The 26,533-nt window shown below is 55.2% G+C and overlaps 8 protein-coding genes across 8 annotated transcripts; 6 read left to right on the forward strand and 2 right to left on the reverse strand.

Moving 5' to 3' along the window:
* Positions 1 to 3,958: 3,958 nt before the first annotated feature.
* On the forward strand, positions 3,959 to 5,590 carry HMPREF1541_01080 (uncharacterized protein; the record flags this gene model as incomplete). The annotated part of the gene is made up of 1 exon (XM_008713381.1): positions 3,959 to 5,590. One exon carries the CDS (start codon positions 3,959 to 3,961, stop codon positions 5,588 to 5,590), a length of 1,632 nt encoding a protein of 543 aa, XP_008711603.1.
* A 1,894-nt stretch (positions 5,591 to 7,484) lies between these two features.
* HMPREF1541_01081 (calcium-translocating P-type ATPase, PMCA-type) lies at positions 7,485 to 11,195 on the forward strand (the record flags this gene model as incomplete). Its single annotated transcript, XM_008713382.1, has 1 exon — positions 7,485 to 11,195. The coding sequence occupies one exon, from the start codon at positions 7,485 to 7,487 to the stop codon at positions 11,193 to 11,195; it is 3,711 nt and encodes a 1,236-aa protein (XP_008711604.1).
* Positions 11,196 to 12,263: 1,068 nt separating this feature from the next.
* HMPREF1541_01082 (uncharacterized protein) lies at positions 12,264 to 13,784 on the forward strand (the record flags this gene model as incomplete). Its single annotated transcript, XM_008713383.1, has 1 exon — positions 12,264 to 13,784. One exon carries the CDS (start codon positions 12,264 to 12,266, stop codon positions 13,782 to 13,784), a length of 1,521 nt encoding a protein of 506 aa, XP_008711605.1.
* Positions 13,785 to 14,485: 701 nt separating this feature from the next.
* HMPREF1541_01083 (uncharacterized protein) lies at positions 14,486 to 15,172 on the reverse strand (the record flags this gene model as incomplete). The annotated part of the gene is made up of 1 exon (XM_008713384.1): positions 14,486 to 15,172. The coding sequence occupies one exon, from the start codon at positions 15,170 to 15,172 to the stop codon at positions 14,486 to 14,488; it is 687 nt and encodes a 228-aa protein (XP_008711606.1).
* Positions 15,173 to 16,513: 1,341 nt separating this feature from the next.
* On the forward strand, positions 16,514 to 17,161 carry HMPREF1541_01084 (uncharacterized protein; the record flags this gene model as incomplete). The annotated part of the gene is made up of 1 exon (XM_008713385.1): positions 16,514 to 17,161. The coding sequence occupies one exon, from the start codon at positions 16,514 to 16,516 to the stop codon at positions 17,159 to 17,161; it is 648 nt and encodes a 215-aa protein (XP_008711607.1).
* A 1,388-nt stretch (positions 17,162 to 18,549) lies between these two features.
* HMPREF1541_01085 (uncharacterized protein) lies at positions 18,550 to 19,082 on the reverse strand (the record flags this gene model as incomplete). The annotated part of the gene is made up of 2 exons (XM_008713386.1): positions 18,550 to 18,702; positions 18,765 to 19,082. 2 exons carry the CDS (start codon positions 19,080 to 19,082, stop codon positions 18,550 to 18,552), a joined length of 471 nt encoding a protein of 156 aa, XP_008711608.1.
* A 1,744-nt stretch (positions 19,083 to 20,826) lies between these two features.
* Positions 20,827 to 22,253, forward strand: HMPREF1541_01086 (uncharacterized protein; the record flags this gene model as incomplete). The annotated part of the gene is made up of 2 exons (XM_008713387.1): positions 20,827 to 21,142; positions 21,193 to 22,253. 2 exons carry the CDS (start codon positions 20,827 to 20,829, stop codon positions 22,251 to 22,253), a joined length of 1,377 nt encoding a protein of 458 aa, XP_008711609.1.
* A 561-nt stretch (positions 22,254 to 22,814) lies between these two features.
* Positions 22,815 to 26,464, forward strand: HMPREF1541_01087 (uncharacterized protein; the record flags this gene model as incomplete). The annotated part of the gene is made up of 2 exons (XM_008713388.1): positions 22,815 to 23,050; positions 23,101 to 26,464. 2 exons carry the CDS (start codon positions 22,815 to 22,817, stop codon positions 26,462 to 26,464), a joined length of 3,600 nt encoding a protein of 1,199 aa, XP_008711610.1.
* Positions 26,465 to 26,533: the final 69 nt, after the last annotated feature.

The following is a 26,533-nucleotide window of genomic DNA, read 5'->3' on the forward strand; positions in this document are numbered from 1 at the left end:
CTCTTCTTTCTCTTCACCGCCAAAGTCACCCACGTGTCCACCGCTCCCCCACCAGCGGCTGAAGAGAAGGTAGCAGTCTCGAATCAGACCGGTGGAAACCCATGTCCTATTCGAGCTGGTAAATTTTTAGCAGACTGTGAGCACGGGTGGACCCGTCCGGACGGCTTTCGGGCAATCGATGATGGCCTTCACCACCACGCTTAGAGGACTTGGACAGATGATAATGTTACAAATCAGGTGTCTCAGACCCGCACAGACGGACGCAATGGTATCATCTGAATATGCCACTCAGATTCGTTGCTATCCTATGGCTGTCTGCTGAAGCCGGCATAAGCCCTGTATAAGCTGTAGCGGTCGGCGGCGAGCACACAGGCACGTGGCTGTGGCAGACCCAACTTGGTACGTTGGCATCCCTTGCTATGTTCTACCATTTCCTGATCGGGTGTTCACCGTCTCCAAGGACAACGGCCCCTCATGCAGGACGCTGGCTCGATGAATAGCACAGCAACTCACAAGAGCCAGCTGACAGCACTGGCAGGGATCCCGATCGGTAGCAAATCATTTCCCAACTGCACGGCCTACGAGTGCCTTTGCTTCGACAATCTATCATTCAAAGTCCTCCTATTGCGTCGTGGCAGCGTTTGACAAGCTCAGGGGCCCTTCCCACTTCGGCGGGTTTGCTAAAACGCCCAGCTCGCAGATCCTTGCCTCGGAAGAGTGAGACAGAGATGGCCAGTGCTTCAAGGAAATCTCACTTTTGGGGCTTCTGCCTACCCTGCAGCCCGTTGCTGATGAAGGCTTCAACTCATTGCCTTATATGCCGAGAAGGCTATCAGGAAGTGCGTCGCCGGGCGGTCAAGCTACCGCCGAGCGACAAGCCTTCACCAATCTGCAAACGACTGTTGTTCATCGCCCGTTTCCGCCATGTCGGCCTTTCTCGGTTCCCGCCGTCGAATATGCCGCTTCAACTACCGACCCTTCTCAGCCTCGTATCGACTGGAGCCGCCAGGGGGGATGGAGGCGTGCCCTCGGGACAGATCCCTGCGTCGATACGAGGATCTACGACTCTCACGGGTCACCATTCCGCCAAAGGTCTACCATGTAGACCCCAACGCTGTGCCAGCCTTTCGCCTAGTCCCTAGCGTCTACACCAGTGGCCGTCACCCCGGTGGCTAAGTATGAAACATTGATTCGTGCAGCCCCAATCCTCGCTGCTGCAAACGTGATCGACTGTGTTTCCGAGTCAGTAGTGACTAAGTCACACGGTCTGGAAGCTGTGATCCCTGCGATCGCCGCCGGGAGAGCGCCGTAGACTAGGCACTTCCTCGGATGATCTCTTTTGCCTCCCCCATGTTGGTGTGTGTAGCGCATCATGATTGGCTCGAGCGGTTCGCATCTTACCTGTGCAGAGACGGAGCTTGATTGCTCGTGTCAAATATACTAGTGGAGCACTAGATCGTGGCTGGTTGACAGCTTTACAAAGCATCTGATCCTATTTATTCTTTATCTGTACAATGTGTAGGTAAGCTGTATAATTGGAATTGCAAACATTGCATACCACAATACCGCAAGGTTCGTGGTCACCAAGTCTACTATACACGTAATCCTGCAGCGCTCCAGTTATCACACCTTTTGAGACTCCGAATCCCTGAACAGGAAAAGTATACACTTGGTCAGAGTTGGCGATCTGGGCAGAGGCTCTGTTCCACCGCTTCGAGATGTCGCCACGTCATGGCGGCAACTAAGAGCTGAATAAGAAGCATGTCCTTCCGACAAGGCTGAGCTTACACCAACAGAACCCCTAGACCCGGTCGAGCAGTATCGAACAGCCGCAAGAAATAAGCGGAGGGCACGGGCGTAACGGCAGTGGACCAAAGTGAGAACCACGCGACGACAAGAGTGTCACCCGCCGTGTGACTGGCCGATTACCCAGTTCAGCATGCCGATCCAGGAACAAACGCCAACGCCCGACGGCATAAGCGAGGCGCCATAGCAACAAGGGGTCACCAGGTTTTCTTCCAGCCTTGGGGGAAAACACCCTCGTTGAAACCAATCACAGGCCGTACAAGTGTACACGGAAAGGGAAGCTGCTTCGGCTGGCCGAGTCGCCCCGCTGGCCACACCCTGCAGGCTTATCTAAGAGCAATGACGCTACTTCCGTAACTGTGGCTTTTTATTTCCCGCAAGCAATGCGAGCCATACTAACACTGGCGCTCGGAGCTAAGTGGCACTACCATACTGGGATGTTACGTTCTGCGTTTCCCGCTGCGGCTGTGGTTTCTGCACGACACTCGATGGAACAACTTTTCACGGAGAGGCAAAATGATTGCGCTACAGAACATCAAGCATTCATTCTGTCCAAACCTTGTACACATCCTTGCAGTAGTGTCGCTGCTAATCTGCATCTGCTGCTAGATCAGTTCTGAGGTACGTGAGCGGCCTACCAGCCAACACCACCACCACTACTACTCCTAGACGGACTACAAAGCAAACTCCCCATAGAGACTTCGTTGCCATCGCCAGCCCTTGCTAAGGCAAGCGAGAAAAGCACTACTGCCTTAGTCCCCCCACCCCTCACTCTCTTTTCTGCCCTATCGAGTCCCCGTCGCGCCTCTCTCTCGTACAGTCTCCCAAAGTCCCGATCCCGACCAACTTTGACTGCAGCCCTATTTCTGGTAGAACGCCGCCGCTGGGCTTACATGAGCATACACGTATTGAAATGGGCAAAACAAAGCGAAAACCCACCACATGCACATGCACATGCACATGCTCAGCGTGGGGATTGAATTGAATTGATGACCACTGTAGGAAAAGTGCTTTGCTTGCCAGCACCCCGCCATGTTTTCTTTGTGCTGTGTGTTTAGAGTCTACGGTATGTTTGCTACTGAAGCTGTATGCCCTCTTTGGACAAAGACACATGAATCGTGCAGTGTGACTTTTGTGCTATTCGATTGATCTGACCTTAGACATAGCCATAACTTGAGAGACTTGAGCATAGATGCACCCATGCATGTATGCATGCATGCATGACTGATCTGGATCTGACCTGACCTGACCTGACCTGACCTGACCTGACCTGACCTTACCTTACGTTTGGCCGCACAGCTATGGCTCCACCGCCATAAGTAGTGGTGACCGGTGGATGGCCGATTCCTCCTTTCCCTCGTGGCGGTGGACCCACCTTCTTCCCCTTCCCCTTCTGCTATCCTACCTTACCACCTCCTGATCTGGCTTCTAGTCATCATCCATTAGCTAGCCTCAGCACGCGCTGAACCCCAAGGACCTTTCCCTTCCTGGTTCGATTGGGGGCCAGACTTTCCCCCCTGCTGGCGGTGCTAAGAGGGCGCTGTGCATGATCTGTTGACCGTTATGCTAGCCGTCAAGACTTCAGGTGTTTGAATGATGGGGCGAAAACTTGCTGAGAAAAGCGGGTTCTCTCCCCTTCTCCGTCTCTGACCCCGTGTGTGGATGACAAAGGCATTTGCTATAGTGGACTGACTGACTCGGGATACGAGGTAGATAAGGGAGGGGGTGAGACCTCGGACCTGTCTCTGCTCACCTTGGGTCTTCCTGTCGCATTGAGGCTCTTAGCGCTTGTTGGTGCTCATTATTGATCATCGTCACGAAGAAGCATTTATTAGCTTTGCTGCTGGGTTCAACGTTTGTCGTTCGCAGTCACAGAATTTATTGAGCACTTGGGTGGATCCGTAGCTTCTCTGGCGTGTCGGCACCCTTCTGGACGAAGACGTCACAGCCCACGAGTAAAGGGTATCTCCCTTGCTCTTAAGATCAGCCCCACACGCAGATACGGTCGAGACACCGGCACTCAACATCATCATCATTCCAGAGCGCACAATCCTCCGCGCGGGAGCATCAGCAGAAGCGAAACGGAACGGACCTGAGGGACTTTCTGTCTCACAGACAACCCACGACCTAGTGTAGCAACCCCAGCCAAACCATGCCCCTCGGCCGCCCCCGCGCCCCCGGCACCGAAGCCGAGCGCGCCGAGGCCCGCCGCGCCAAAGTACGCGCCAATGTGCAGGCCTTCCGGCGACGGCAGAAGGAGAAGAAGCTGGCGGAGGCGGCCGCACTTGCCGTCGACAGTAGAGAGACCTGCGAAGAAGGAGGCGCGCCACAACGGGTCGGGGTGGCGATCTGTCGGGATGGGTTCCTCGACGCCGGTACCAATAACGGGTCTTCGACTTCTGCGGCCGACTCCTCGAGCGTCATCAGCGCGAGGTCGAGCCCGGGATTGAGCATGGCGGGCTCGTGGCAGAGTATGAGTTTTCCGGAGCAGGACTATGCGGACCCGGATGGGTGGATGTGGGCGCTGCCGCGGGATCTGAGTGGAAATGCAGCGTATCAGGAGGTGTTTACCAATGCGGCGGCGGCGATGCAGCAAGAGGGAGCGTGGCGAACAGCAGAGAATAGAAGTCGGAGCAGCAGCAACAAGAGAGAGTCTGCCGGCCTGTACGAGCCCTTCCGTGCCTTTGCAGGATGTGGCTCTGGCTGGTTCCACGCTCTGATGATGGAGACTGTGGACCCCGGGTTGGAGATTCTGAACGATGCGTGTCTTGCATCGGCGCTGACCGTCATCGGCCGCGAACGCGGGAACCAGGAGGTAGGCGTGGCCGGGGCTTACGTGCAGAGTCGAGCATTGCGGCAGTTACGAGAAGCGCTGCAGGCCTGGGGCGAAGGTGTCTCGTTGTGCGCGGTGAGCTTGTCGACAGCTGCGCTCTCGTGTGCGATGACGGAGCTGGTGACTGGCCGGAGCTGGGACAGCTTTGCCGGGCATCTGAACGGCGTGGGGTCGCTGTTGGCATACCACGACCCAGCGAGTCTGAGGACACAGGCTGCGAGAGAGCTCTTCTACGGGTTTCGATCGATGGAGGCAGCGTTTGCGTTCAACTACGGGCGCAGTCTGTTCTTGGCGGAGTCGAGGTGGGTTGACTTAGCGTGGAGGGATGAGGTTGCCATCTCGCAGCATCCCCTGCACGCCATGCTCGACAAGGCATTCAGGTTACTGCCGGAGCTTGCCCAGCAACACAGCCCCCGCCGTCTGAAGGCATCTGAGCTCCGTAGCCGAGTCCAGCGGCTCCGCAGCATAGCCTTCGATCTGGATACCTGGGAGCATGAGTTTCGAGCGCAGTATCCTGGCGGCCTACACAGCAAGAAGGAGGCGGAGTGGGCGGGATTGTATGACTTTGCCTTTGAGTTTGCATCGTTGCCATCAGCGACCGCGTATGCGACGTATGCCGGTGTACGAATCAAGCTGGCTAGCACCATGTACACGACGCTGTGTGATCTGGCAACGCATGATTACAGCGTGACGGAAGCGCAGAAGACTGATTCGTTATTGCAAGGGCTGAGGTGGTCGAGACAGGCATTTCAGAGTCTGGAGTATTTCCACACAGGGTCAATCAAGGAGTGCGGGTGGCTGGCGACGCTGTTTGCGTTTGATGCCGCGTGGGAATATGTGCAGCGGCCGCAGTTGACGGGGCATGTCGATCTGACCGCGGAGCATGAGTGGTGCATTGCAACGGCGCAAAGGTTTGCGACCCTAGAGATTCCGGTGTTTGCATGGAGATGAGGGGCCGGGTTGGGCAGTCAGCAGAGCGAAGGGGGGCTGTGTACAATAGAGTGAGACGCTAAGAGTATTCACCGTGTCTTTGCCTTTTCTTTCCATCGTGTTGAAGGCGGGATCGACGGCTTGGTGCACAGCACTGCCACGAACGATGTAGCTCAATTCTCGTCCAACGACCCGAGACGAGCTGGAATGTGTGAAATGAAGTTTTTGAGAAAGACGTCACCAGTGTTTGGCCGATTGGTGAAGAGAAGCAATATTGTCGTTGTGCAGCAATGTCCATCGATGTGGTTGAATGAGGCGCAGGCAAAGCTTAAAATTTAAACATCAGGCGTGGCGGGAAGGCAGGAAGGAAGGCGACGGTCGCCCACATGCCTAGACCTTTGGAACTCGGCGCCTCCCTGGGGCTGTGGCTGGGGCTGTGGCTGCTGACTTGTGGCGCAGACGGAGGAAAATCTCTTTTCCGCTCCGTCAAAGAGATGAAAGTAGTTACTCGCCCGGAGCACCGCCCATCGCGTCCGCCGGAAGGCCCCTGCTCTGGATCAGCTTTGATGCTCTCAATCACGACATCAACCTGCGCAGACATGGCTCGTGTTCGTGCACTAAGCGTGACGAAGCGAGGAGCATGAGAGTGCTGGGCAGATTCTCCGCTGTCATTCATGACGCGAGACAAGGAGCAAGAAGTTTTGCCAAGCAGACTGACGCCGGTGGCGGACCAGTTCAACTGGCGAAAGCGAGATCACCAGAGGGGGGCAAAGCCTTGGCCGAAATGGCCAAATTCCTTGTTCTCTGTTGGTCGAAGCTACATTTCCGCAAGGAGCGTGATAGAACATGTCAAACTTTCGACGTGTTTGGGGGCCTCTGGAGTTTATACCATACCTCGTTACTCGTAGGGGAGATTTGGTTGCGCGGGATTTGGCCTGGGTCCGCCTCGAGGTAGCTGGGGCGGCCCCGGCTGCCTTGCCGCGGGCGCGCAGAGGGCGGCTGTTGGTTTGTTCTGATGGACAATGGTTAGGCGCCTTGCGCTTGGGCGTTTGGGACTGTCATTCTTATTCGGTAAAAAGGAATAATCATTCCTGACCTCCAAGCGCTGGACGGCGAAAAGACATGGCAAAGACCGCGGGCGGGGGCCCTGCGATTGGCCCGTCGGCCTAGTCCCCACTGAAGATCAGGGGCGCAAACATCCGCGGCCGAGATCACAACCGCACCACAGCACATCTCATCCAGCATCATTCTGAAACCTCGGGCTTGACCGTTTGCCTGATCACAGATCTCCAGGCGGGCGCTTGCGGGCGGGCAACCAAGATTTTCGTCCTGCAACGTTCAAGTTCAAGCTCAAGCACCCCATCCTGCGGAGCTTCTGCTAGGCTCGACTCGGTACTGCAGCGATGTTGGACCCATAGTGCCTTGGCAATGAGGCAGTGCAATGGAAGAAAGGAGGAGGTCTGTCAACCAAACCAAACCACAGCACCGCCGGATTTTTGCATATCTGAGGCCACATCTACTTGCCACCATCTGACCATCAAAGGCGTCCTTGTTCCTCTCCGTCCAGGCCCTTCAGTACGCGTAGTATTGACCTCCGGAGTATCATTCCTAATCCAGTCGATGGAACAACCTTGCTGTCGAAGGCATCCGCGCTGTGTCAGTCGACTCAGCCGCAACAAGAACCCAACTCCGAGGTCATAGCGCGGTCAGCCTCTTCTAGCACCATGGCTGCTCCCCAAATCACTTTAGATACGTCTGTGAGTGCAGCTGCCCCCTTACTGTCGTTACCGAATGTGAGGCGGATTTGGCACCAGCTTGGCTTCTAACATCTGCCCATCAGAACCTGTCCGACGACGAGCGTCGAACCACCGCTCCGTCTCCAAAGACAACAACTCACCACAAACGCGGTCCCAGCATGTCGACGCCGCCACAGACCGCAGACAACGATATCTTTCTGTCTCCCACTACGCCTGACCGCAAGCAATTCGATGGCGTGACCTTGGCATCTCGAGCAGGTTCAGACGCGCAATTGAGTGAAACGTCGACTCGCTTACGCTCCAACTCGGGTATCTCAGCTGCCTCGTCTAATACTTATCATTCAAAGACCAGCTTTGAATGCGAGTCACCCGACGAAGCCCTACGGCCCGACCCCGGCAACGAGAAAGACTTCAACGTCTCATCTAACCCATTCGCATTTTCGCCTGGTCAGTTGAACAAGCTACTGAATCCGAAATCACTATCAGCCTTCAAAGCACTCGGAGGGCTGAGAGGCCTCGAAAAGGGTTTACGCACAGACATCAGATCTGGTCTTTCTTTGGACGAACTTCACTTGGACGGTCAAGTATCTTTTGAAGATGCTACTCACGTCGACAGCAAAGAACCCCTCGATGTCGACAGCAGTGACCTCAAGCGATCCAACTCAATACCTGTCGCCAAGAAGGACCTCAAGGGTCAATTCGAAGACCGCATCCGGGTTTTCAAGGACAATCGGCTACCTGAACGAAAGCCTGACAGCATATTTGTACTCATCTGGAGGGCGTATAACGACAAGATTCTCATTCTTTTAACCGTAGCTGCGGTCATCTCACTGGCTCTGGGAATTTTTGAAACTGTTCACGGCGGTGGTGGAGTCGATTGGGTCGAAGGAGTGGCTATCTGCGTCGCTATTTTCATTGTCGTTGCCGTCGGCTCCGTCAACGATTGGCAAAAAGAACGGCAGTTCCTCAAACTCAACAAACGAAAGGACGAGCGCGAGGTTAAGGTCATTAGATCTGGGAAATCGATTCAGATCTCAGTCTACGATGTTACCGTGGGTGACGTGATGCACCTTGAACCTGGTGATGCTGTACCTGCCGACGGTATCTTCATCACCGGCCATGGTGTCAAATGCGACGAATCCTCCGCGACAGGCGAATCCGACCAGATGAAAAAGACACCCGCAGAAGATGTCTGGCAGCGATTGCAGGATGGTACCGCAACCGCAAAACTCGACCCATTCATCATCTCCGGCAGCAAGGTCCTCGAAGGAGTCGGTACCTTCCTTGTCACTAGCGTGGGTGAAAACAGCTCTTTCGGCAAGATCATGATGAGCCTGCAGACTGACAACGATCCGACACCCCTCCAAGTCAAACTCGGTAATCTCGCCAACTGGATCGGCGGCCTAGGTTCATCTGCTGCAATTCTTCTCTTCTTCGTCCTGACCATCAAGTTCTTGGCCCATCTGCCAAACGACGACCGAGATGCGGCTGCCAAGGGCCAGGAGTTTCTAGATATCCTGATCGTCGCCATCACTGTTATTGTGGTCGCTGTGCCGGAAGGCCTACCACTCGCGGTCACGCTGGCTCTTGCCTTTGCGACAACCCGTATGCTCAAAGAGAATAATCTTGTCCGTGTCTTGCGAGCTTGCGAGACCATGGGAAATGCGACAACGATTTGCTCTGACAAGACTGGTACGCTGACCCAAAACAAGATGACAGTGGTGGCTGGCACCATCGGTGCTGACCAGAAGTTTGCGACCTCCGGATACACGGCAGAGAAGGCTTCTCCGCCCCAGACTCTGTTCAGCCAGATTCCATCTGACCTCAAAAATCTCATCCGCACTTCGATCAGCATGAACAGCACTGCTTTTGAAGGCGAGGAGAAAGGCATCGCCACCTTCATCGGATCAAAAACCGAGGTTGCCATGCTCACTTTGGCCAAGGAACAGCTTGGGCTGGACCATCTAGCAGCGGAGCGTTCGAACTACAAGGTCAAGCAGCTTATCCCGTTCGATTCAGGACGCAAGTGCATGGGAGTCGTCATCAAGCTTAGCTCTTCCCATGGTAGCGGCTACCGCCTGCTTGTCAAGGGTGCAGCGGAGATCATGCTGGCTCACGCTTCTCGCACGGTCTTGCCCACTTCCGCCGGCACGGACACATTCGAGGTCGAGCCTATGCGCGCAGAGCATACCCAGCAGATTGGACACATCATCGAAGACTACGCTCAGCACTCCCTTCGCACAATTGGCATGCTCTACGCCGACTTCCCAACTTGGCCGCCCCATGATGCCAAAGTGCTTGAGGAGGATCCCAAGATGGCAAACTTCGACTCCATCTTCCATGACCTCACCTGGGTTGGGGTTGTCGGTATTCACGATCCTCTTCGCGAGGGAGTCGTTGAAGCTGTTGCACAGTGTCAGAAGTCCGGCGTTGTTGTCCGCATGGTTACTGGCGACAATGTCAACACAGCCCGTGCTATCGCTCGCGATTGTGGCATCCTTCGTGACGATGATGAGGAGAACGAGATCGTCATGGAAGGTCCCAAGTTTCGCCTTCTCGGCGAACAGGAAATGGACGCCGTCCTGCCCAAATTGCGCGTACTGGCTCGGAGCTCCCCTGATGACAAGCGTATCCTGGTTGGCCGCTTGAAGGCTCTCAAAGAAACCGTCGCTGTCACCGGTGACGGGACCAATGATGGTCCTGCATTGAAAATGGCCGATGTTGGGTTCTCGATGGGCATTGCTGGTACTGAAGTTGCGAAAGAAGCATCCTCGATCATTCTGTTGGATGACAACTTCAGCTCCACGATCACCGCGCTGATGTGGGGTCGCTCTGTCAACGACGCAGTGAAGAAATTCCTGCAGTTTCAGATCACCGTCAACATCACCGCCGTTGTCCTCACATTCGTCTCATCAGTCAGCAGTGGCTCGAACTCGTCAGTTCTGACAGCAGTGCAACTGCTCTGGGTCAATCTGATCATGGATACTCTCGCAGCTCTCGCACTGGCCACGGACCCGCCCACCAAGGCCATTCTGAATCGTCCCCCACAGCCCAAGACGGCACCACTGATTACCATCAATATGTGGAAGATGATCATTGGTCAGACGATCTATCAACTTGTGGTCACGTTTGTGCTCTACTTCGCAGGACACAGCATTTTCGGTCTCGATCCCACACCAGTGGACCAGAGAGACCCACTCGACACAATTGTTTTCAACTCGTTCGTCTGGATGCAAATCTTCAATGCTTTCAACAACAGGCGGTTGGATAACAAATTCAACATCTTTGAGAACATGTTCAAGAACTATTGGTTTATGAGCATCCTGACCATTATGATCGCGGGTCAAATCATGATCGTTTTCGTTGGTGGTGCGGCCTTCTCGGTGTCACGCCTCAATGGGCCGCACTGGGCGATCTCAATCCTCACTGCTCTGCCCTGCTTATTGTGGGCTGTCTTGGTGCGAATGTTCCCCGATGAGTGGTTCGCGGCAGTCTTTGAGCCTTGTCTGGCCGGGATCCGATGGGCCCTGCTGCCAGTCTGGACAGCTACCAAAGCAGCATTCCGCCCCGTTTGGCGGGCGACCAAGGCAACTTTCCGGCCCATCGGGCGACTCTTCGGGCGCAAGAAGAAGACCGAAGAGTCTGACGACGACAAGCTAGCGGATGAGGAGCAGGCCAGCCTCAAAGGCAAGACTGTTTATGGCGAGGCCGGCGCACCCAGCACACCAATACAGGTCTCCTCAAATGACCCTGTGCTGAAAGTCGAGAATCCGCAGCAAAGAGACGTGCCGAAATTCGAAGTTACGGCACCAGAAGAGGCGGATGACAGGGAGGTGCCTACCGTCAAAGTCGACGGTCCCAAAGACTGAAACAGCTTCAGTTGCCTCTACATCACTTCAAAATTCCATGTATCAATACTTATTCGACTGACACTGATTGCACTGGCGTTCTTATACAGCTTACGATGACTATGAAAATAGAGAAGAGTACGTGAACGGGCCAGCCGGGTGGGGAGTCTGCATCGGATTGGTGGTGTTTTCGGCCTTGAAGAAGTAGGGCTATGATCTATATACCAAAGGGCAATGGCGTTCTGGCATGGCATTGGGAGGACTCTTAACACGGGTTTTCACAGTCCGAGGCTCGAGACGGCGTTCAACAAGGAGGGGAAGGTGAATCCGTCCACAAGCATAGCAAATCCAATCCACTTTATTAGTTCAACCGCAATGTTCCGACTCTGTATCAACCCCACGCTGTGAGCCAACTCAGCCGCCTTTCCTTGTGACTACACAACTGTAGCCACACAAGACCGGCTTCAATTCGCAGCTCATCGTGATCGGAAAGGTCATGTATCGTCTTGTCAAAAGTCCCATCACTTCCCAATTCGGCATGGCACCACTACCGACTCGATCCCGATATGCCCAAGCAAAATCGATGGGCTGTGCTGGCCAACCAACCTCACTGGACACTATCAGCCAAGTAAGGCGGGACTTTTGCTCGCCCGGCCCCAGGCGCAAGGCGCCCGGTCTACGTCCAGCATAGCAAGAGGCTACGCAACTTAGGTCGCGCCGCTGTTCCTCTTATCATGTTCACCTCAGTGTGGAGGCCCTTTCTCTCATTCTCCATCCCGATCAAGCGAGATTTCAAGAGTTACCTACGGTCTAGACACCAGTTTAGCTTACCACTCCACACAGATGGCTGCTGTCGCGCAGGTAAACCCTCCTCGACCCGACCCGCGCCAGCGGGTGCAAAAGGGTTCCCGGTTTAGGCCAAGGTCAAGGTTTACCGTAACCGGTGAGGACTGGCAACGGCTTCGGCAAGTGATCACGAGGCTGTACCTCGAGGAGAACCGAACGTTGAAGGAAGTGCAGAGGATTATGGAACTCAGATACGGGTTCTCCGCAACGTGAGATACATTCTCTTGCCGCTATGGGCTCCTGATGGCTCGCCAAGCTGACAATACCGCTAGCAAACGGATGTACATGGGCAAAGTGAAGGCGTGGGACATTTGCAAGCACTACAAGGCGGCGGAGAAGGAGCAGCTATCCACCGTCATTGAAGATGCGAAGCGGAGGAACTTGCCACTGGACCGGGTCACCTTTCGCGGCCAGCCGGTGCACGTCGACCGCATCGAAAAGTACCTCAAGAAGAAGCGCCGCTTGTTGGCGGAAGATAAAAGGTCACAGCTCCAATGCGAGCCTGACTTGTCTCTTCAGTCTCAGCAACAGTCGTCCGAATCCGCGAGCGGCCCGGACACAGACACCATGGGCACTTCATCACGCTCCCGGACGTGCCAGTCGCTATCGACCACCAGCAATTCCAACGCATCCATCTCTCCTCCTCAGTCACGCTCGGCTTCCGGTGCCACAATGTCATTGCCAGAAGACGGAGGAACGCTGTTTGCAGGTCGATCAGGCGTGCAGACTGTGCCGTACTCCCTACCTCCTGTGACCCCGTTCGACGCCGAACTGCTCTTGAAGCAGATCAGAGCCTACGCCACCCACACACCCCATGGACTCGGTGAGCCTCCATCCTGCATTCGCTTCTGGTCGTCGATCCGCTCCGCAATCTACTTCCTCAAAGTCGGGTCCCCGCACCTCGCCTGGCCCGTACTCAACGCCGCCTGCGCCAACGCCTCCGACCTGCTCCTCGCAGACGCCCGTACTCTCTCGGTGCCCTTCCTCCGGAGCCTTCTCTCGACCCTCGCCCCCGCCAACACGCGCTTCCACCCGGAAGTCCGCGCCGTGCTGCTGCGCTACCTCTCCCGCCGCCTCGCCACAGACCCGTCCATGCAGCCTCTTTCCGTCATCTGCGGGCACCTCGCGCACGACGACTCGCACCACGAAGCGTCGCAGCGCGGCCTCAACCTGCTGCTCGACCTCGCGCAGTCTCCGACCCGCCCGGTGGCTTACTGCGCCCATCAGACCCTCGCCACGCACCTCGCGCTCATATCACTCTACCGCCGCGTGGCCGACCTGTCTGCCGCCGAGACGGCCGCGAAGCTGTTGATCGCACACTGCGATTTCGCGTTTGGGCCTTCCTCGCTGGAGACGTGCGATGCCAAGGTCGAGCTGGTCTACATCTACACCTCACAAGAGCGCTACGACGAAGGTCTGACGCTGTGCCAGGAAGTGCTGGACACACGGGCGCAGAGTCCCGAGGTCGGCGAGTTTCCGGATAAGAAGGCGTGTTATGCGATGGAGAACATGGCCGAGATGTATCACTTCAGGGGCCAGGAAGGGGATGTGGATATGTGTATTGGGTGGCTCAAGCGGGCGCTGGAGAGGACGTGGCGGTTGAGGGGCAGTGTGCCCACTACGATACATATCAGGGATAAGTTGTGGGGCATGCTGGTTACGCTGGGGAGAGTCCTCGAGGCCGAGGACCTGGAAGTGAGGTATCCTGCTGCTGGGTCTGCAGCTGGGGACGAGGGTTGGGTGGTTGTTGGGGAAGATAGCTAGGTCCCGTCCGGTCGCCATCTTCGTGCACCAGGCATGGCGCTCGGCTACGGTGAAGCAGTGCGCGGATGAGCCTTCCAATCTGCCGTAGCGGTATAGCATCTGTTCCGACTCCCACGGCGAAAGTACTCTGGTAGAACGTAACGGCCTTTTACTGTCTGGCACCAAATTCGAGACAGCTACGGGAAATGTCTTGCCCCATCTCCAAGTCTCCTGCAACGGAGCGCTTAACCATCCTGATGGACACCTGAGCACATTCAAAGGTGTAAGCGCCATGGTACAGTTAGTCCTCCATCCTTCCAAGTCACACCAGTCGCCTGGTCAACAAGCCAGTGTGTCTCAGCCTTTTATCAGTATATCCTGCTGCAACTGGTCTGTCTACAGTCCAACCAGTCGATGCTCCGTCCTCCGACAATACCGAGAACTGGCTACGACAAGTTGAGCCGCAGCAAGAGGCCGAGTCGCAAGCCTTTCCAGCCCGTTCCCCGGCTCGGTGAATTCGTCCCACTAAGCCCGTGCCAGCGAGGTGCATGCGGCAGATGACGACTCTGTCACACCAGGAACTCTCCGTTCCCTTTGCATCGGGCTCAGAGACAGAATAGCGCAAAGTTGTAGCGGCAGCGAAACCATCCGAGTCCGAGAAGCGGTTGCCACCTTGGCAGGAAATCGACACTGAAAGCCACTCGGCCCTTCTCCGTGTGCGATCAGCGTATTGCTTTCCTCGCAAACAGCAATGGATGCTGCGCCTTGCCCGCGTCAACCGCACTCGTCGCCCAGTCAAACACCTCACCCGTGCCCTCGACTTTGTTCTCCAGCACCTCGAGCCCCACCGCCTGCAGCATGGCCCGATACTCAGCCATGCCATAATTGCTCCAATACATGTCCGCGCCATAGAAGTCATGCACGATGCCCTCACCGCCCTCAGCACTTGCAGCCGCCGTCGCGAGCAAATAGCCTCCGGGGCGGAGCCACGCCCCCACGCGCTCAAAGACCTTCGCGTGTGTCTCGCGCGGTAGGTGGAAGACAGAGAAGAAGGCCACGACGGCATCGAAGCCACCCTGCGGGGTAAAGGGGGAAAGGAGGTCGTCGGCGTCCGCCATGTCGCCCTGGATGAAGGTCGCGCTGGGGACGTTGGCCTTCGCGCGCGCGATTTGGGCAGAGGAGATGTCGAGGCCGGTGACGTGGAAGTCGTGGCGGCTGGTTAGGGTCGAGGCGACGGGAATGCCGGCGCCGCAGCCTAGGTCTAGGATGGCGGACTTGGGGCGCAGGCGGGAGGTTAGGAGGGCGAGTTCGTTGACTTCGTCTTGGGAGCGTGTGGCGGTGTAGGCGGCGCTGCAGGCGTTGTAGCCTGCGGCGACGGTCTGGTGGGGCTCTGGGTTGCTGTTGGACATGGCGGCTTTGGCCGTGGCGGTGGAGATGGTATGTGGACTGTATGTATGTTGCTCCAAGATGTTCTCTTTGAATGACTTACTGAAACGGCTTGCTAGTATAATTGCCGACAACACTCTGAGTCATTGAGAGGGAGGACATCCGTGACTCAACTAAGCGGTTGTATAACCGTGTTGAGTGTCAGGCACTTTGTCCTCGCTCACAAGATGCTGTTCCAGCTAGGACTATGGCTATCTTATGCATTGCGCATGAGCATCTTGTCGTACCTCACGTATCCTTCATCGTTGCGTTTTCGTACGGAGGAGAGCTGCAGTCCCTGGCTTGTGCGAACGGCGGCTAATCTACCGCTTTGGCACACATCGATATTGGCTCCAAATCACCCTAAATGACAAGTCACGTGTCGGTAGGCCGTGGCACGCAATTCGACACCTTGGATGTAGAAAGTGATCGCTTCAGGTGACGACGTCCAGATTGCGATCGACCAGATAGAGTGATTCCAGCAGCTTCCACAGGAGAAGTGCCCAGTTGCAATAAGCATTAAAGCAAGCACCACGCGCTCGTAAGTACCAGAAAGACGCGTCGTTCCTTCCCAAGGGTGTCGTTTTCTCAATCTCAACTGCTCAACTGTGGCCTTGCACATATACAACACAACTTAATGAGTCTTTGCCGACATACCGAGAAGCTCAACGACAACATCACCTCTTCTCCATAATGGCTCCCACACTGCGTAAGCGGACAGAGCGAGCCGCGTCGTCTCAGCAGTCCCCCCAACCAGCAAAGAAAAGATGTAGCCCGGCTCGCAAGAGGAAGTTCCCATTCATGAAGCTTCTCCCGCCGAAATACGCCTGATGATTCTCAAAGAGTTTCTCTGCTCCCCGGACCCATTGTCTTTGAGACCAACACCAAGCGGTCGGGCGTCTTATTCCCAGATCGGAACCGTGTTGACAGACAATATGCAAAAAGGTCGGAGAGTGCAGCTCCTCGCCAACTGTGGCCAGAGATCCTTGCAACGTGCAAACAGCTCCGTCAAGAGGGGTCGTCGCTGCTATACGACAATACCCTGGGAATTCGTCTGAGCAAAGAAGACGACGACGATGTCGACTTCAATGAAGTGGTTGACCGCGATGATGGCCATGACGCTTTCGCGTTTCGATACTGCTGTAAGCCGTTGATTCTCGGAACACGATACGGTTGAGGGCCCACCAGCGGATCTTGTCCTCAAGTTCACAAAGGCACACATTACGGTTTGGGGCAGTGATCAATTCCGTGGTTCTGATCGGGATGACTACAATGACGAACATAATGGGGAGGACCTCCAACTAGGAGTGTCTAACCTCGTCGACATGATTGAGCCTGTTCCGAATCTGACGCAGCTGCACGTCGAGCTTATGAACTTCCCATTTGCTAATCAGCGTTTGCGCAAGCTGGCCAATCCGGACGACGAAGGCGACGAGGATCTAAGAGACTACGCCGGGATGGTGGAGCCACTGTTGTCTATGCGCTACCTCCGAGGTCGCACCATCACCTGCGAAGGCGTCGAGCCGGTGTTCGCCAAGGAACTCAGCCGCCTCGCTGCTTCGTGTGAGCCCGTCGTCAACCTGGACAGAAAGTGTCAATCTCTTAGGCAACTCCTCAGATTCATACCAACCGACCTGTATAACGATGAAGGGGTGCTGGCCAGGATGGCCTCTGAAATGACCCATCTGATCGATTTCTGCGAGATAGGGCGCGACGTTGGTCAGACAAAAGATTTTCTCGAGACTCGAAAGCGAGTCATAGAGATGGCCGGCGCCATGAACCGTCTACGCTACCAGATGGTCTACTGGAATGACCCCGGTGAAGGCAAGGATATCGTGGACCAGTACGACAGCTACTTCACATACGAGCCCGACTATGCGCAGTTGTTCCCCTCCATCCGCGCTGGAGAAATCCGGCCAGTGCTAACACCATCAGAAGAGTTGGTTCGTGACAGTATCCAAGATCTAGACTAAGCTGTTAAGAGGGCTGTGTTTGGGTCGTCGGTCTTGGAGCGCGCTGGCTATCTGGGGCTTCTTAAATGGGGCACAGGACCTGGCACAGAAGTTTGGCGTAGTATAACGCTGTGTGAGTTTGACTGGTCGTGTATCAATAATCGTCACGACAACTGATCGGCGATGAATCGGGTACGATGCCATCCAGCCATGCCAAGACTTTTACTGCCTGAAGTTTTGGCCCAGCAGCCCGCTCAACCCGTCGTCGCTCTAGTCGGAAATACTTCGTCCAGCATGTATGTAGCCACGAGCACTACCTCTGAGGACATTAGCAAAGCACAAGACATGGCTCTTGTTTCATATTCAACGTATGCGGCACGGCGACGTATCTTAAAAGTCCACGACATTATCGGCCAAGCCAAGGACCATATTATTGCCTGACCCAGAGCCGAAATGATCCCTCGCATATTCGCGTGTACCAGCCGTCAATGCCAATATCAATAGAGTTGCTGTGTTTCTCAAGGCCAAAGCCCAGCCAGCCGCCAGGGTCATGATTCATTTCTACTTTGTGAAAGGTACAAAGTGAAATGCTAAGATCCTCGGGGGGTTTTGGCGGGCATTGATCAGGGTAGAGTAGAGTAGAGTAGGTAAAGGGACTGCTGTCGTGAGTTTCGTGTAGGTAGGTAGGTAGGTAGGTAGGTAGGTAGGTAGAGAAAGAGAGGTGTGAGGTTGAAGCCGGGGGTAAAATGTATCAAGGCCACGGTATCGTAGGGGCGAGGAGGCAGTACGGGGGCTTTCAAGGAAGGGACGAGGATTTGAGCGTAGTTGGAATAGAGAGGGGGGGGGGGGGTTGTCTGCTGCCTGTTGAAGTACTCTGGGCATCTGAGGCGGGTAAACGTCTGTGTCAGGGCATTGCTTCGATGTTCGCCCACCGTGCGCTGCGCGTCGCGTTCGCGCGAGTGTGTGTGTGCCGGAGTTTGATTACGCGAGCGAAAGAGCTACTCTAGTCCGTAGTGTCAGAGCTTTCTGGGAAAAAAAAAGGATAAAGCGGAGGTTCGGAGGGCCCTTCGCAGGTCAGGAATGCATGGCAGCGTGGGGTAAAGGGGATGTGCAAACTCGTGGCACAATAGTTCCCTTCTCGATGGCCCTCAGGAATGCGGAGCAAAAGCATAATATAACGACGCTCAGTTCAAGCGTTGTCACGAATTGAATATTTTTGATGTTGGCATATGTTCTGTATTTGCAGTATCCTATACAGGAACACAACTGGATGGCTGTTATACACCCAAAAGAGTCCCAAAACCTTTCGTTCCCCCGGAATAAATTAAGTTTGTAGCTTTCACAGGTCCCCCATATGCAAAGTGTTCATGTCAATCATGCCAGTCAAGCGAGAGGCCTGAAGGTTTGATTTACAGAAGAAGGGCAGCAATGGCGGCGACACCGGCAAGGCCAGCGCCGGCCATCTTGGAGGCAGAGCCGGTGTAGCTGTCGACGGGGGTGGATGGCTTGTAGGGAGCGACGGGAGCAGCAGTGCCAGTGGGAGCAACGGGAGCAGCGGCGTCCTATGAGCAAAAAGGTCAGTACATTGAAGCGTTGCAATTGGGTCTTGGGGACTTGGACTTACAACCCAGGTGGAGGCACCACCGGTGGGAGCAACAGGGGTGACAGGCACAGCGGCGTCGCTCCAGACGGTGCTGAGAGTGCTGCTGACAGGCACAGCGGCATCAGCCCAAGTGCTGCTGCTAGAGGCAGTGACGGAGGCCACTGGGACATCGGCCCAAGTAGCAGAGGTGGTAGGCTCCACCGAGGAGGCGTCCTCCCACTCGGCGCACTCGGTGTAGGCGGGGGCGCACGAGGTGACGGTCACATCGACGACGGTGGTGACGGTCTTGCTAGCGAGAGCAGCGGCAATCAAGCCGGCAATAGCGAGGACGGAACGCATCTTGATGGTTGGTATTTGGGGTGATTAACTCGAAAACGAGGAGGTAAGGTAAAAGGTGGTGATGAAGTGGTGGTGATGGTTTGTTCGATTAACGAATGTGATGAGTTTAGACTCGAAAGAGTGGACGACTAGAAGCTAGTCAAAGGCGTTAGGATACAGATTATGTTCGTGTATGAAGGAGAGGAAGAAGATGTTGTGCCACGGAGCAGGCATTATGTACTCTTGGACTCCTGATGAGCGGGATGGACCATGGATCATGGGCTCAGCGTGGAACTCGGTTGCTGGGAAATTGCATCTGGAGAAGCGGCAGCCCAGAAGGGAATAGGGGTAAGCAAGCTGCCTGAAAAGCACCAATCTCAGACCAATCTCAACAGCCTGGAAGCCTAAAGTGCTGCCAAGCTGGGCGGCGAGTGGCTGGCCAAGGACGCCCACGGTGGTCTCTGGATGAGACGCTAAGTTGATGGCCTGGCTCTCTCCTGTGTTGGGCCCAGAGTCTGTTCTCGATCGCGCACTCCTTTCAATTTCAGGACCTTGTACACCGAGTACGGGGCTACTGGTTCGCAAAGTTGCTGGAGGTGCGCCGCTGTCCCCCGCAAAAATCGGAAACCCACAGAAACGATCGAACAGCCCTGGGCGGTGCCAGTACTCGGTACAAGCTGGCACCCTGGCAAGTTGATTGCCAAAATACAGCTCTACACCACACAGCACGCTCGGTAGACGTGTCTTGCAATCCTCTCCTTGCAAGAAACTGATGACCCTCCTGCAGCCCTGATGAGACTGTCTGGGTGACATGTCTCACAGTGGTCGCTGACGTCCAAAATAGGAGCTCATCTTTGATGCTCCGGTAAGCGTGCAGTTATTGATTTGGGTCTCCTTGCGCCAGTCCAAACAGAGGCCGAACCCGTCTGTTGCTAATTGGAGATGAGATGTGACGCTTGTTGCCGCCACGCGACTGCAAAATACGAGCGTCCCGGAGATTTGGCCGCCAAGCCTAAAGTCGATGCCAAGATCACAAGCGCTGAGTTCGACTCTGCTCATTGCCGACAACGAAAAGAAAGTCGATCTGGTAAAAGTCGATCTCACCGAGTCCAGAAATGCATCTTCCTCCTCGACGTGATCTCAGCAAGCGTACGGTCGCCGCTACTGCAGTTCGGCCGCAATACTATGCAAGGTTTTGCGACAACTGATTCGTCATCATGCAGGGAGGTGATGAGTACAAACCCCCAGGCGGAAATGCCATCCGAAGCTTGATCCCGGCAAGCTGCTGAGCTCGATGGCCGTTTTCCCAGACGTTATGGTCGATGTCAATTCCATTGGCCGAATGAAAGCTCTGCTCGCTGAGTCCTGCCCGAACGAGGCGCCGCGTATCGTTCGTCATGGACTTGAGAGCTTCACTCGTCATCTACTCAGCCTCATGAGCAAGACTCTGTTACCATTCCAGCCAATGGCAGTGTGGCATTGATTTCCGGGGACGGATCAATCTTCCTCACCTCATCCAGCGTTCTGCGCATCGACAGTCTCAAGGCCGAACCCGAGGTATGCGTGACTGCCGTGACCACTCCCGGAGGATACGGATCATGATGCTGGTGCATGTTGACTCCATCGAAAAAGCTATTGAGTACCCCGAACCATGAGGTGAGATCATGACTATCCGGGTACCTGGTAAGAGCTATATTGTAGAAAAGTCCTCTTGAGTTTGCAGTTGTTTCCCGTCCATCTCAGTCTCACCATCGAGCCCGTGAAGATGAAGTCGTTTATTGCCCTGGCTCTCGTAGCCGGTGCTGCCGCCGCCCCTCAGATCACTCAAAGCCCAGCAAGCGGACCTGAGCCGCCAGTTCGAAGCTCCGAGGTCGAGGGACCTACCACTCATGGCCCATTCAGTGGCGAACCCACCACTACTGGCGCTCTCTCGAAGCCAGCCTTGGCGCAGTCCATTGCGCCCGGCCCTCCTCTGCCAGTGACCTATGTGAACAACAACGGCGAGCTCCAGGCCACAGCTATGCCCGTGCCATACCAGCCTGATGGCGGCATCCTGACCAATGGCACAGAGCCCTATTACCGTACGTGCCCGACAAGTCCCTGGTATTTTTGCGTTGCTGACAGGCGTTAGACCCGTTGAGCGATTTCGACTATGAGAGCTTTGTTGTCGCCCTCTACCAAGAGTGGATCGAACTGGATCTCTTCCACAACGGTCTTGCCACTTTCTCGGACCAAGATTTCGAGGCGGCGGGTCTGACTGCTGAGGACCGATACCTGATTCAGTTCATGGCTGATCAAGAAGTTGGGCACGCGACTTTACTGTCCAACATTCTGGGGCCTGCTGCGCCTCCACAGTGCACGTACAACTATCCATTCACCACCGTTCGTGAGTTCATCGACTTCTGTCAGAAGCTCACTCGATTCGGCGAGTCCGGCGTTTATGGTTTCCTCGGTCACCTGGACTCGCAGGCTGCTGCATCGTTATTGCTCCAATCTATTTCGACTGAGGCACGTCAGCAGATGATCTTCCGGCAATTCAATGGACTCTTCCCTATGCCGGTGTGGTTCGAGGTGGGAATTCCTCAGAGCTGGGCTTGGACACTGCTTGCACCCTATATCAGCTCCTGTCCCGCGAATACCACGCGTGTTGCGTGGCAGAACTTCCCCTCGTTGACAATCCTCAATCAGCCCAATGCCAACAAAGTCGACCCCAACGTCGGCGGCAATCAGTCAACAAATGGTTCTGATCCCTCGCCCGACACTGGCATTGACAGCAGCAATTTATGTCTCAACGCCACCGATATCAACAACGACTGTGGACCGGCGATCACCAACAACCGCAGCATTCCTTTGTCGTATCCAGGACGTCCCGTTCACTTCCAATGGGGTGCAGCCGACCAACCTATCGGACCTAACAACTCATACGTAACGGCTCGTTCTCCGCTAGCTACTGAGCCTCGCTATGCCATGTTCGTGAGCCAGCTCAACGCAACTTACGTCGAGCTTGTCAATATCACCGATAACGGCGCGTCAGCTGTTCAGCCCAACATGAGCACGTTCGCTGGCGATCCGGCTGTTAATGGAACCATGTTCATCGCCGTCACCAGCGAGAACCCGTACTTGACGCCGTACAACTTGAGCATGATCAACCCATTTGTGTATGCTGGACCTGCCATCTACCAGGCTGGTTAGAAATGCGAATAATGTACATCATTAGTGACAGTGAGGCTACGGATAAATGGGGCAACAGCAATAATGGCGAGAAGTAATTATCAGCCAATACACATACCACATGTTTGAACATCGTACTCGTTCTTGTATCGGATTTGGCCCCCAAGAGATCGTGAGGTGAATTACGCGCCTTAGGCTGCGCTGCTCATCCGCGGCAACCCGCGCCTAATTTGCGGGAAAAGCAAGGACAGTATTTTACCAAACAGGAGTCGAGTACAACACTGCAAGCAAATCCCTGTCGTGTCATCGCGCAGATAAACGACTTTGTCTAGACTCCAGCATATTGGGCCAGCTTATGCTTCGCTCGTTGATCCTGATCTTCCAGTCGCTGCCTACCTACCTAATAACGTGCACACATACACTCGCTCCTGCATTCCGCCGCGACCCGCGTATCCCTACCCTCTGTGCTATCTGTACAAAACCAATCAACACTCCCCGGAGATCCATCATGCCGCGTCGCATGAAAAGGTGACATCTACTCACCAGTAACGGCCGCCCTACCTACTACGCCGACTCGAAACCATGAGCTCTCTTATTCATCCGGTGCACTCCATCTCGCAGAAATGTCGCCCGAAACATCAGGTCCTGGTCCTCAAGTGCTATCCGAAATACCAGAAAGGCATCCAGGAGGTCAAGCCCAGCTCCAGCGAGCTCAGCTATCTCCTGTACTATGCCAGTTCACGGCGCTCCAAGCTGCAGAAGGTTGGCGCATTCCTTGAGAAGAAGACCGCCAGCGATGTATACATGCGCAGACTCGGGTAAGCTCACAACCTCGATGCGGGGACTTCTGATGACTGACCACTGCCAGCAATGTCCAGGTCACCCTCCAGATACTTACCGCCGTCATTGAGAAAACCCCCCGCGACCTGATGCTCTACTCGCACTCTGTCCTTACCATCATCGGCTCGGTCCTGCGCTCCCATGATATCAACATGGTAGAAGAGTCACTGCCCACCTTGGAGGCCTTTTGCAAACATGCCAACTCCGCAGCTCTCTCTGCCGACCAGCAACGAATTCAGCAGTACCTAACTCTGTTGGAGCTGTACTCAGAGTTCGCCGATCCCAGACCGACCTCGAAAGCGCGAGCAAATGAATCAAAATCTCAGAGCCTACGATGGCGCACCGCCGGTTTGCGAGCGATCCGAGCCGTCGTCAGCTCCGATGCGCTCAACGCAGACCCATCCAAGCAGCTCAACACCGCTGTGCCCGTAATACTCAGTAACATGTCGTTGGACGACGCGAGCGTCCTCTCCTCGTTACAACAGCGAGCGCGCAACAGTGAAAAGCAGGAGAACGAGCAGGCGCGGAGGCGTCGTCTGAGCAGTGCTACCATTACCACGGTTGACACCACGGGAGAACATCAGTTAACTGCATCCGAGACCGCCGCCGATGCTGACAAGGCTGCAGAGGACGAGGTCAAAGTGCTTGCGGTCCGTTGCCTGAAGCAGATCTTTTCCGTGGGTACCGGAAGCACCAGGGGTCAGACAAGGCTTGCAACTGGTCTGACGTTGAAGTTTATCGTGGCGCAAAATCCCCCGAAAGCTGCTCTCCGTGGTGCAAGTCAGGGCAACTGGGCTACTGCACTCTTTGAAACTATTGCAAGGTGGACCCCAGTGCAGGATCGATTCATCATTGTCATCACGGCCATGGAGACTATGATCAGAAGTCCGATTGTCGAGAGTCTCCTCGAGAAGCAGCTCGTTGTAGCTACATTGATTGATTGGCTCTTGTCCTCAGACATCAACTTGATCGGGCTGAGTGTCATGGACATTATGTTGGGCTTCGTACAGCACACCTTGCTACTTCTACAGCTTGGAGGCCGCGACTCATTGGCTATGCCCAACCAACCTCAAACCGATACTCTGGGCTTCATTCGCGAAGCCAAGGAGACTTTCGATCCTAGCTTTGTGCTGTCAGACACCACCCGGGGTCGACTCCCTAACATTGCCGAGACAACCCCGTCTCCAGCACGGCAAGAGCTGCTTGCATGCTTGCGGAAGTGCATAGCTTCTCTATCCAACCATATCTACTACACCGAGCAGGTTTCGGACATGATGGCAACCATTCTGGCCAGACTCAAGCCTTCAACAAACTCGGAAATCCCCTCAATAGCAGCAGCAATTGAACAGCCTGCTGCTGCAACCAGGTCTATAGCCGACTCCGCAAGCTTGCGCGAGGATTCATCAACGGACAGCTTTTTCTCGTTCGCCACGGCTCGTGTGGTGGCCCTGCAGACCGTCAGGGACATATTGCTTCGAGCGAGTGGCACGCGCACGTCAAGCGGCTCTTCCATCGAATCTCGGACCCGAGTTGGTGTACAAGTCTGGGAGGGCACCCAATGGCTACTCAAAGACGAGGATGCGGAAGTTCGCGCGGCATATATCGAAGCCCTTCTGGCCTGGGTACGCCTCGAAACCAATAAGAACGATCTGCTTCTGCCCAAGGACGGGCTGCGGAGAGGAAAGTCGACAAAACGAACATCTGCTCCAGACGGGGAACAAAGCCTGTCTAAAAGAGCTGTCTCTAATGCATCGAGGAGAGAGCACAAGCCAGCCCGATCCACTTTCGTGCAGCTGCTGCACCTAGCCGCCTATGACTCTATCTTGGACAGAGCGAGTAACGAGTGTGAAGTGCTCATGTTGTACCTGCTTCTGACGAAGCTCGTCGAGCGGTTGGGCGTTAATGCACTACGGACAGGACTTCCTATGATCCTCAAACTCCAGGAGACTGCCCTCAACGGTGAAAGGGACCTCTCCTCCAATGGCAAAGTTAATGTGGCTAGTCTCATCCATGGCTATCTCTGGAGCGTGGCAGAAAAGTTCGAATTTGAAGCAAACAAAGTAGGACATGAGGTCAACGCTGAGATATCGAGGCGCAAGCGATTCTCGATATGGCTAGAGAAAGTCAAATTTCCAGCATTGTCGCTTCATTCTATTGAGGCTCTCATCGAGGATGAGGAGAAGACAAGCATCTATTCTGAAGATGCAGTCGGCGGTCTCCGGCCTTTCTTGAACGTCACGGAGTTTGTCGACGAGATTGCAGCATCATACGATGCAGCTCTACTCTCCGCTAATCAATCGCCACCATCATCACCGGGCAGAGTCTTCTCTGTGCAAGCTCTGGGTTTCGGCTATGGCTACGGAGTGGCGCCTGGGCCGAAGCCGTCACCCCAGGATCAATTGCCGCAAAAGATCAAAGACGAAATGGGTGCTAGTTGGACGCGCGAGTCTTGCATTGCAGCCGCTGAGAAGGAGAGCACGGGATCAATGACTGGGGCCTCGTCCGGACCAAGACACCATTTAAGTGTACATCGGAACGACTCGGTGGAGCAACACATGGCACCAGAGCCGTCGCCTGCCTATGGCATCATGGGTGGGCTGGGCAGTCTACAAAAGATTCGCAAAAGCAGCGCGAATGGATCGTCGCCTCTGCCGCTCAGCAGTGCTTCGAGCCGAGATTCGACGCTCAAGGTAACGGAGCTGAAACGTGTTCTCTCGTCCTCCGAGGCTAGGCAAGCAAGCTCCCTCCGCCGTCCAGTGACTGGCTCGAGGCGGAGCACACTTAGTGCTGGTAGCGACAGCTTGGTGTCATGGAACGAAGCTGATGATCAAGAGAGATCCGAAGATCTCAATGCGGCGGTCCCTGCCGCAAACGGTGTTCACAAGACTACCTCTCGGCCTGGCACCTCGGCTTCGAAAGTCAGCAAAGCGCATCTTGGAGGCGAGACCACCCAAGAAAATGACCAGCCAACACCACCGCATGGCCCAGGTCAGGATGTCCCACCTGTGCCCAAGATCCCACCAAACTTTAGTTTGCCAGGCACTTACCCGCGCGACGCCTCGCCGACGAAGACAGCACCCAGCCAGCCTAGTGGAAGTCCGGTCCCAGCGGCAGCGACTAGTCCGCAGGCGAAGCGGATGGCTAACTCATCCCAAGCATCTCCGTCGTTGCGTGGTGATCGGAGCACCAAGCGTAGCTCTCGGCCGGTTAGCAGGGCGACTGCCAACTCCCCCTTCTCACTCGAGGGTCGCACCACCCCACACGACAAGGTGGATGTCGGCAGTCTTCTGGCCAGCATCAGGCCCAGCACTTCTGCCGGCAACGTGAGAGCGGATAACAGCCGGGAGAATGAGAAGGCGGCTGGAGCGAAGCTGAGCACGCCGCCGTATTGAGGACAATGGATTTTTTTTTTCTTTTCTTCCCGAATTGTGGGACTGGTACCATGCAGAACCAGAGCAATT

This window comes from Cyphellophora europaea (assembly GCF_000365145.1).
Source record: "Cyphellophora europaea CBS 101466 unplaced genomic scaffold supercont1.1, whole genome shotgun sequence".
Lineage (NCBI taxonomy): Eukaryota > Fungi > Ascomycota > Eurotiomycetes > Chaetothyriales > Cyphellophoraceae > Cyphellophora > Cyphellophora europaea.